This window comes from Epargyreus clarus, unplaced genomic scaffold (assembly GCF_041222505.1).
Source record: "Epargyreus clarus isolate Ecla_fem2 unplaced genomic scaffold, WU_Ecla_fem_2.2 ptg000029l, whole genome shotgun sequence".
Taxonomy (NCBI): domain Eukaryota; kingdom Metazoa; phylum Arthropoda; class Insecta; order Lepidoptera; family Hesperiidae; genus Epargyreus; species Epargyreus clarus.
This window is the reverse complement of record NW_027332235.1, coordinates 3,943,219-3,954,355: the sequence shown is the minus strand read 5'-3', so window position 1 is coordinate 3,954,355 and position 11,137 is coordinate 3,943,219. Positions and strand designations below refer to the sequence as shown.

The 11,137-nt window shown below is 33.0% G+C and overlaps 1 protein-coding gene across 6 annotated transcripts; it reads right to left on the bottom strand.

Annotated features, from left to right (window-relative positions):
- Positions 1-3,017: 3,017 nt before the first annotated feature.
- LOC140754241 (alpha-(1,3)-fucosyltransferase C) lies at positions 3,018-10,284 on the bottom strand. 6 transcript variants are annotated; one of them, XM_073089194.1, is made up of 4 exons: positions 9,932-10,284; positions 6,687-6,866; positions 5,796-6,605; positions 3,018-5,153 (listed from the first exon to the last, which is right to left on the bottom strand). In XM_073089194.1, the coding sequence occupies exons 2-4, from the start codon at positions 6,803-6,805 to the stop codon at positions 4,883-4,885; spliced, it is 1,200 nt and encodes a 399-aa protein (XP_072945295.1). In that variant the 5' UTR covers positions 6,806-6,866; positions 9,932-10,284; the 3' UTR covers positions 3,018-4,882. The 6 variants fall into 6 exon arrangements, with proteins under 6 accessions (XP_072945295.1, XP_072945290.1, XP_072945296.1 ...); XM_073089189.1 differs by having other exon boundaries at positions 5,796-6,866; XM_073089195.1 differs by lacking the exon at positions 6,687-6,866.
- Positions 10,285-11,137: the final 853 nt, after the last annotated feature.

Here is an 11,137-nt window from a genome sequence, read left to right as displayed (position 1 = left end):
ACAAAGTAAAATATTCCCTTTCTAAGCACATTATCATATAACATATTTTTAACAATAGCAACATTTTATAAGGCAATACAGGTACACAGACTGCTAAATCACATAGGATACAGATTAAACATGTTTTTAAATAAAAGATTTAAAAAAAATCTGAAAAATACCTACTTATTTTTTTGATGAATAGTGATACAAATCTTTGTGAACTGACTACGTATTAATAATAGACCGCGCCAAACTGCTAGTCCGCTTTGAAGTTGTTGCGAGCAGGTGTAGTCATACAATTTGCTATGCCGACGCGATTCATTTCTATATTCAGGGCGGACTAGCAGTTTTACGCGGACTTAATAATAATTTTGTTGACTAAAAATAATTTTGTAAAGTAGCTCTTTGACTAACAAATTTTGATTTTGAAAAACAAAGATTAGGTATTGCTAGGTGTTGAAAAAGTGTTTAATTACACCAAATGAGCAAGTTATAGCACCTATTTAATAAATTATTGCATGTAACAACAACCAGGCTGCACCTCTAAAAGATTTTAAAAGTAAAAGTCTTTGGTTAAAATACGACCATCATTAACATCATACCTATCTCTATTACAATAATAGATTACTGTATTTTATACCCTTACCATGAGTTTACGTTACGTACGTTACGTTTAAAACATTCCACAATTTTACGTTACGTTTACTCAATCCATTATTCTGTTCCGTTTGCTTCAGTAGACTGAGTAAACATAACAATAAGTGCTCAAGTCTTTTTGTCTGCCTCACATGTTCGCAAAAAAGAGAGACAAAACATAAAGCGCCATTTTGTCAATTTAGACATTTAATGTTACGTTACTGACACTATAGTTCTAATACAATCCGCTTGAGGCGCTGTTTGGAATTTGTGTGGGCAAATACGCAAACAAATACCAAAACAGTCATATTTGTCAAAACGTAAAAACTCATGGTAAGGGTACTCTTCTAATAGACTTAGAGGTCTATTCGGACACATATTCTGCTTCAGTAATTAGGTTAGGTTAGGTTATGATAACTGGTTAGGTACGTAAAATTCTATTACACACAAACCTCAAGCAATAAATAAAGCAGCTAAAACAAATACTTTATTCTATTTTAGTATTACTTACGACATTATTTATTTAATTTTAATTACCTATCTACGGTTTGTAGGAAATTAAACCAATTATATTTTTAATCTTAGTCCGTTTGGTCTAGACAAACACTTATGCAGTGTTATTTTCAAAATATAAATTCTAATATTTATGGCAAAAAATCTGTAAGCAAAAATTTAAGTCACTGCCTAGTATATCTTGAATTTTAAATCTTTTGAAACCTAAACAACAGTATAATCATAATATTATCTTAATTATTACAAGTTAGTAAACATATTGAAGATAGTATTTAAATTTACAATTTCTGTATCTATAATATATTTGGTATTTGTTATGTATATTCGAAAATAATTATTTATTTTTGTGGACTCGTCTATTTCCATTTTAATCAAAAAAAATTGCCACAAAATGTATTTCTTTTTTTAATATTATTAAATACTCTTTCTATAATTATGTCCAATTTTACATATTTATTATATTACCTACATAATAATTAAGTAATACAACATATAGTTTTGACGGCAATTTTTGTAATCCTATGATTTTCCCTATGAGTGTTATACTTAGGTATATACAATAGAATATTTCCTATTTTATTATACTATTTAAATTTTTCTATTTTTAGTAATGATTACAAATTTACAAAAATAAAACGGTTATAAATTTTGAGTACTTTGGATTTTTTATACAAACTTTGAAATGAATGACTTAAGAAATTTGTCGTGAATTTTTGAACTTATAATAATTAAAAAACAATCACATTATTTTACGGAACTTAATCTTTCGTTAAATATAATAAAAATCAGCAAAGATTTAAAAATGAAAACATGTTATCAGGACAAAATATTATTATGAAAGTCTACAATCAGTAAAATAAGGTGTTGATAACAAAAGTAAACATTACTCATGACACGACAATGTAATCTTTAACACTTGAACTAAAAAGCCGAAATATAATGAACACATTTTTTTTATACGTCTAAAACATATAGATATTAGTTCACATTAGTATAGTCCGCGCCAAACTGCTAGTCCGCTCTGAAGTTGTTGCGAGCAGGTGTAGTCATATAATTTGCTATGGCGACGCGACTCATCTCTATATTCAGAGCGGACTAGCAGTTTGGCGCAGACTATAAAAGAGAATATAACAGAAATATTGTAATAACAGTTATTTCCATTTATAGTAGTTTAACGAAATAATCAAGACTTTTAAGTCATCATGCACCAAAATTATTATTGTTGCAATAAAATAAATGAAAAACATAAAGAAATTAAAAAAAATCTTATAATTCTGTTCTCTATTATTTTATTTCTGTTATTTTTTAGTTCCATTTCTTCTAAAGCCCAGCCACTATATCAATCCAACAAGGCTATTCATTTCAGCTTAGAAGGTGCTATGCACTTAAAAAATTTGCCCCGAATAAAGCTAAATTATTTTATTTTTATAAAGCACACATTATTTACCTATATTATTAAGCCCAAAAATGTAAATTATTTTATTTTAAAGACAACAGAAATCAGCAAAAAAGTATCACAATTATGTTTTAAATTAGGCTGACCTAATGTACTGTTACCTACTTGAACAACTGGTAGCTTTATCAATTAAGTTGTGGTTAACGCGACTGTCAAAAGTTACTCGGCGACTATTTAGTAGCTCACGCATTTATACAGACGCGAAAGCAATTAAGTTGCGGTTGACGTTTCTAAGTGTGGTTAATACGACTGTCAAAAGTTACTCGGCAACTATTTAGTAGCTCACGTATTTATACAGATGCGAAAACAATTAAGTTGAGGTTGACGTTTCTAAGTGTGGTTAACACGACTGTCAAAAGTTACTCGGCGACTATTTAGTAGCTTTTGCATCACCATAGATGCAAAAACAATCAAGTTGTGATTAACGTGACTAAGTTGTGGTTAACACGACTGTCAAAAGTTACTCAGCAACTATTTAGTAGCTTACACATCTATACAGACACAAAAACAATTGATACTTGATTTGACAGGCTTTTCGTATGAAATAGAACATCAATAAAACGAACCACTCATCAGAGAATCAAATTAGACGCCGAGGCGCATCGGTTTAAGCGACTGCTCAGTAGCTTGAGCAACTACAACTATCGTTCACGCGACAGCAGCCTGTGTGCGGTCAGCCTTAAATTAAACAATAAAATCATTTTACTCAAACAATTATCCGTGAAGATATTATCGTCAATGGAATTATTACAATATTTTATTATGCGACAAAATAATCTTATGATATAATAGCGGTTTCTTCACATTAGTCACGTTCAATAAACAGCCTTGTTGGATTCTAACCTTGTGGATGCAACACGGGCTTATAGTTGGATTATTCATAGCCTAAAATCACTTAATAATTTAATATTTTTATCTAATATACACAAAAGTCTATAAAAATGGATGTTTGCCTTGCAGTTCAGAAACATCATTCATTTTTAGAAATTCAACTCTCTACCCTTTTTTCTAATAGGGGTTTATTGTTGAATAAATGAAGTGCGTTTATTTGAAAAGTGGCGTGTTTGAAAAAACACCGAGTGTATATATTTAGTGTGGGACGATAAACTGCACGCCGATGTAACACATATTTTTAGGCATAGAACGGAGTTATGCGACAAAATAATCTTATGACGTAATGGGAGTCACTTCTCATTGTTCACGTTCTATAAACAGCCTTGATGGATTCTAACCTTGTGGATGAAACACGGACATATATAGGTGGATTATTTGTGCCTTAAAATTTACTAGATAATTTAATATTTTTTATCTAAAACACAAAAGTCTGTTATCGCTATATCAATATAAACCACGTGTCCCTGTGTTTGTACTCGGCAATCTCAGAAACAACTCAACCGATTGCTTTTGTTAGTGTATATTGTGCTCAAGTTTGAATACTTTTCGTTCTAATCTCTAATACTGTTTTTGAGATCTAAAAAATTGAGCACATCTGCCCAGGACCGTTATTTTTTATAAGTATTTAAGTCTTATTAAAGCATTCAGTTACGTAAATATGAAAATAACATACAATAAAATGTTATAAACGTATTAATATAATCAAACAAATTGGAACTAAATTGAAAATACTTGCAACATTAAGGAAAAACACTTAAATTATATATAACATTCATTAGAATAATGAGTATAGTGTAACAATAATGATAACGATTGGCAGGAGAGGGCCTACAAACAACCCAACCCAACCCAAAAATCTGAAACAAATGAGTACCATTCTATTAATTTTATTTTTATAAAAAAAATATATTAGCAAGTGACAAGACATTTACGTATACATTTACTTTTAATTTGCAATAAAATAAATATTTATTTTTATGTTTACTCCTGATCAACAAGGAAGGAAAATCTTAGTTCTGGCCTTGACCATTATGACTTCGCCACTCATACAAACTAAAAGACATAATAGTACATATAAAGTAGGATGATATAATACTATTTTAGTTATGAAAAAAACGAATGGCTTTGGTTGTCATGAATTACAAAAACTATATTTTATTATTTAAAAAAAATGACTCTGTACTGCTTCGATGAGGAATTCCAAAATTAAGCCTTCCGAAAGTCTATTTCATGAAGTTGTCTATGGGATTAATAAAGTCAGTAAATATAGCAGTAGTGGCGAATCTTACGACAGTCTAAATTTTACCACCAAAGCCTACCAAATCCTAACCAGAGTCATATCAGTTTGAAGCTATCAAACAATTTTTGTGTCCACACAAAAATCTTATATATGATCGAATATCAAGAGTTACATCGTTCCTTATATTTAGGATGCCACCACTCTCTAAATTTCTTATAACGTGTCGTTTTTTCCACTAATTTCACATCACTTAATGCTTCACACACTGCACACACGTTCTCCAGTCTTGAAGGATCGTGGTAGGTATAGCGGTTCTTCCACCGAAAGTACTGTAGGTAGTCTTTGGGTGACTTCATCAGAGCCACCATGGTTGCGGCCAGGTCGTCTGGTGACAACTTTTTAGCGTCCAAGTAGGAGCCAGGTGGAAGGAACCTGTTAAAGAAAAGCCCATTTTAGTGCCTATTTTCAAAGCGTCATTTTGCAAAATCTTTATAAAACTCTCTTACGCAAACACATAATGTGGAGATCATGGCGTAGATGATTAGCGATTACTTTAAAGAATGATCCGAATATCGATATCGACAAATATCCAGTTAAAGCCATGTTTAGTGTGTACATAACAATGCTCAGATTTTCAAGATTTATCCAAATTTTACGTTCGCTTCAGTGATTCCACACTTCCATAGTAGTACTATTAATAGTATTAATTATTAAACGTAAAATTAATAATGGATACTACGAATAAGTCTACTAAAATAAACGAATTATGGATACTACGAATAAGTCACTAAAAATAGATGCAAAAATGCGGTTAATAGGACTATGGTATTATTTGCACTGGCAAAATCCCACATAGACTTCCAAGAAACGGCAAGGCCACAGCATAACGATACATGGCATAAACATGTCCCCTGCCGTGATACAATTCATAAACATAACACTTTTCGTGTTCGTGCGTCATAGTTATTCAAATTTCACGCAAATTCCACCATAAACTGTTCGCTTAGAATTTATCAGATTGAAAATAATCCCCTAAAAATGTGGATCAATGTTGACAAATACTGCGGTACGTACCTTGAATAATTAGCACCTCCGAATACAATCGGCACAGCTTCATGTTGCAGGGCCGTGAGAAGTTTCTCCGTCACGTAGTCTTCCGCGAACGAATTCTCGAAAGACAAATAGAAATAGTAGTCTCTCTCCAAAATAGCATCACAACTGGCTTTTTTATCTATCGGACACTTAAGCGGACCACACGATCCATAAATGTCAACCGTCATTCCGTACTTAGCTAACGAATTTTGCAATTTATTCACCAATTCTTGTCTGCCGCTTCTACTGGAACAGTGGGACACGAACCACGCCGCTGCTTTACTTTTTCCCTGAAGTCTGTACGCAAGATCTTCGTCTATTTCACCGAAATCTTCTTCCCATTCCATATCCACCTTTGGCCCCACTGCTTCACCATCAGAATTCCGTATCAGTATATACGGGAAAAGGATGTCTGAATCTAATCTATATGTTGCAGTCCAGTTAAAAAAATCATCGAATATTTCATCGCAAACGGGGTAATTGTCAGCCGATTCCATGTTAAAAAATATATACTTCTGATGAGGATATCGAAGTTGAGGTAGTTGTGGTCTTATTAAGTTTTTCATGTTTCGTCCGTTGAAAGCGACTGCATCAAACTTGGACATGTTGCCATAGCCGAAAAAATGTCTGTTATCTGTGACGTAACAGTTTATCGCGGAGCAATTTTGTTCGATGAATCCTCTCTGCCCTGTTCCAAGGAAATAAAATGGCGCGTAGTCCTGTCGTGTCCAAAGCAGCATGTATTTGATCTCCTCTGGCAGCCTATCCGATTTCCGATACACGTTCACATATCTGTAATCACGAGCGACATTTTCAAGCGCTTCTTGAACCAAACTCTCGTCAATTTGAATTAAGTACACATTGTCTACGAACTGGATCCAGATGATGGAGATCACGAAACTGATGCATGTAACTATGAAGAATAATCGAACGGAAATCATTTGTCTGAGAGTTTGTGGAAGACGCTTAGGAAAGGGGATGCATCTAGGCATTTTTGTCGACACATGTTCGGATCTATGTTTGTAGCCTTAGCAATTTTCTAACTCACATTACCTGAAACAGAAAGAAAACTTTGTTATTTAATATATTTTTTTATAACACACAATATATTTTATATACTATTTATTAAAATCATTGACAGTAATATCACGTATTTGATCCACTGAAACTTTTCTAGTGCACTAAACGATATCAGGAAAATTGAGACCACATTTGAAAAACACAAACAAAATATTCTCAGTATCGACAAATATTTGTTTAACTATCTTATTCACACAATTCAATAGCCCTGATATATGAGAACCGACTAAAGGAAATAACTGTTATAAAATGTTATTTAAATGAACAACACGTCCACGCGATGCAAAATACACCTCGGAGTGGTGGCAGGAAACAACTAATAGTAACGATAACTAAGTTATCATGCAATAATGATATCGATAACGCTAAACACAATCGGTCGAGTGATGGGGGCGGGCTTATTAATTTATGAATCAGAATTTAACTTGGCCTTTAGCTCAACCATCAGAATCTAAGGGGATTTTTTAAATCTTATATAGCTGTATTATTTGCGCAGATAAATTTTGGATCGAAGGGTCACACTCACAGAGGTCTGTGGTTAAACTAATTTTTATGGTTTTTCCTGTTCTATAAATAATAATGTCCATGAGTGGCAGTGTTCTCATAACAAATGGTGGACTGCATGCTTATTTGCTAGTTGGATTATGATTACAATCGAAAAGTTCTGAAATCGATCCTGTGTCAGGTCTACAACTAAATGAATTTAAGTTTGTAGTCTGATTCCTGTATTTATTTGTGTGAGTTATGACCTCTATAATGTATTTATCCTGTGTTAACGCATCCTGCGTTATAACACAAGAAAAGTAAAAAGTTTCGACATAAATTGGAGTTGCTCAGTACAATTCCTAAAAATAGACATACTAGCTTATACGGGGTGAATCACTATCCAATTCAAAAACAAGTAAAAGATATCTGGTCTGTGTTTGAAGATATGATCCATAGTGTTCTGTTACCTGTTTGTTATACGAATACTGACTCCGATTTCCGCTGATCAACTACAACAGTAGCAAAGTTATTTGCATTAACTATCTCGGTTTCTTAAACAACATTCATAAACTTAATGATCGTGACTATTTTATTAATAATTTTATGTTATTCTTAACGTATTAAGTTGTTACTAATTATTAATCGGAATGACATAATTCTTATAAGTAAATTAGATTTCCTCTCATTTATAAATACTAGTTTTTCCTTAGTATTGTAAAACTTTAAATTATATTTATTTACTTGGTAAGTACATAGATTAGTAAAGATACTTCGCCGCCTTGAAATTGAATGAAGCCACAAGCGGCTTATTAGTAAGTTCTTTTTTGAATTCTTGACAAATAAAAACATTTTTAGAGAAAATTTACGAATAAATAACTAATACTGCGTAATTTACATAATAAATAAATAATTATTTCAAATATTTTAGGGACATTTTAGCACGGAGACGTGGCAAAACTTTTTTACGCAACTATTTCAATTCAAAACTGGGTACATTTTCTTGTTAGGAGTGAGTAATCTTTACTTATCTATGGGTAAGTATTGGATAATTCGTCGACGTCGGCAAAATATGAACTTCGAGTAGGTACTTTATGGCAAAATATTCATTATTACAAAAACATAAAATATTTTTTTTATTGTAACACCAGAGTCTTGATTTTTTATCGCAATGGCAAACCTAAAATACAGACCTATATATTCCGCAGAATTTCTTGAGCCCACGTCAATCCCAATACCAGATCTATTTAACTGTTTTCATGTTTCGATGATCATTCCGTAAGTATAGTCTAAGAAGTAGTTTTTAATGGGTTTTCCTGTTTAAGATCATTTTGAGATCTAGGCATTAAATAGCTACCCCGGTAAACCGCAAACCTTAAATGACTTTTGAAATATAATTTTTAGGGACTACCAATTCGTTTTAGGAACTACTCGTACTAATTGGTATGTAATTTACAATTTACATACCAATTGTAATTTAATGGTCTAACCTAGGTAATTGAATAAGTATTTTTCAATTAACCTAGCCATTAGGCGATTTAAATGTCATTTTAGTGCCTAGATAGGTAACCTTTAGTACCCAGATAACTTAATAGGGTTGCCAATTTTTTCCAAAAAAAATGCCATCATATTGGAAAACTTGACGATTTTTTAAAGAAAACAAACTTATTAAAAGTAATAGAAATAATTTTCAAAAACCGACACGATACTGAACAAGTTTTAAGTCCATTGTTAATAATCAATCTATCGTATTTTTACCTATCAAAGATCGAAATTTGACAATGTCTAGTTTATTTTTAATAATATAGGAATAGCAGACGAGCATACAGTCCACCTGACGGTATGTGGCTACTGCCGCCCATGGACATCTATAATCAACCCCACTAAGCTCAACCGACTAAGCTGGAACGCCTCGGAAAAGTATCTCATAGAGTAGAAATAGATGTGGCGGTGGTGCCGCCGAAGTCGAACCACAAAGGGTTCTACCACCTTCAAATATGAAGAAATTGTCAAATGTCGATCTTTGGGGCAGGTACTATCTATGGGGGCAGGTAAAAAAATGGATAGATTCATAATTAATAACGGGCATTCGTGTATTAATATTTGTCTGCGAATTCATTAACATTCATATTTCATACGTCGTAGGTAGGGCATCGACCTATATCTACAAAGTATGACTTAAAAATAGACAAGTATTAATAATTAAGTTTAAGATACTGTCGGGTACTAATATATTAGTACTAGATTTTTATGGTAAAGCGAATGGAACATTTTTAGTCGTCAAAAAGTGGCAAAATTGGCATGTCCATCTTTTACGGTATACAAGTTTTTCTTGTTTCGTTGTGTAAACGGTGTTACGGTGTAAACAAAAAACCGGTTTAGACATCGTGACATTGTTTTTAATAACATCATGCAGTGCATGCACATAATATAATACAAGATGTCAAGATTGTCAGGTCAGTAGATTCAAAGAAACGATATAAATTTTAATTCAAAAATGTATACTCTATAAACCATGTTATGCTATTTTGACTCTTATGTCCATGAATACACACCTGTTGTTACGCTCTCCTCACTTTAGTGTAACGCGGTCGACTACGATACACATTGAGTCACATCATGTTCGTTTAATTTCGGAGTCTTCGTAAATTCGCCGGGTAACAACGATTCGAACCGCACATGCGCACTGAGTCCTCACTTCAACGATCGCAAAACAATGTTTTAGCGTTTTTACTTGCGTATAGTATTTTAGGGCTTGTAATTTTGTGATAATTCCTTTGGATATTGTTTTGTGTTTGTTTATATGTGATGAGAACGTGTTTGGGTCGTAAGGTGATGTTGTCCTTATCACAAACGCGGGCCGTCAGCTGACGGCACAACGCTCGCGCGACTACTAGCTGCTAGCACTGAGGCATTCGTTCGGGTTCCAAGGTCAGTGAAGTATACGCGGCAGGTTAGGCAATGGGGTGACGGACACGACTTTGTTTAAAAAAGGGCTACATTTATCAAATTCAATACAATGATTCATACAATACATACCTACAGACTGCACTTAAAGTACCTAAGTGAATGTATATTGTTATAAGAATAAAGATATCTCAAGCCTCAAGTGTATTTAAAAAAATAGGTAGGTATTGGTAAGTTTTATTAAATTATTTAAATAAGTACCTACTCCTCAAAAGCTAACATAAGTACGCAAAAAAATCATAAATGAAAAGCCATGCTCTAGATGTTTTCCAAAGTAAACGAACGAGCTTTTGCACATATTTTATTAAAGAGGACATTCCAGATTATACCTAGATTTGAAAGTGTAAATACCATTTTTTCAGTTCCGAGTAAGAAAACACAAGAGCAAGTTAAAAAATCAAAACTGGATATGGTTATCATAATGGACCAAGTAATTCATTCAAAACTTAGCGGTCGACTCCTAGTCCGTCCGTGGACAACTGATTCAGGAACACTGTTAACTGTTAACTGAACACTGAAAATATAATGTTTCCGAAATTTGTTATATTTGTGGAAATATAAAGGTAATATGTAAAGGTAAGATGATAGAATAACCAATACCTATAGTTCAACTGTTCACCGCCACACATATTGGTAGCGTAAAGCACTACTTGAGTTTCGGTCTAAAGTTTTGAATGCCGGCTGTCTTACTTGTGTTACATATGGGCCGACCATCTATTAAGATGGAGTAGTGATAGTTACCTCAGGAGTGACAACACATTGCGATTGGCTGCAGGTAAAATTCCGTTTTGTAT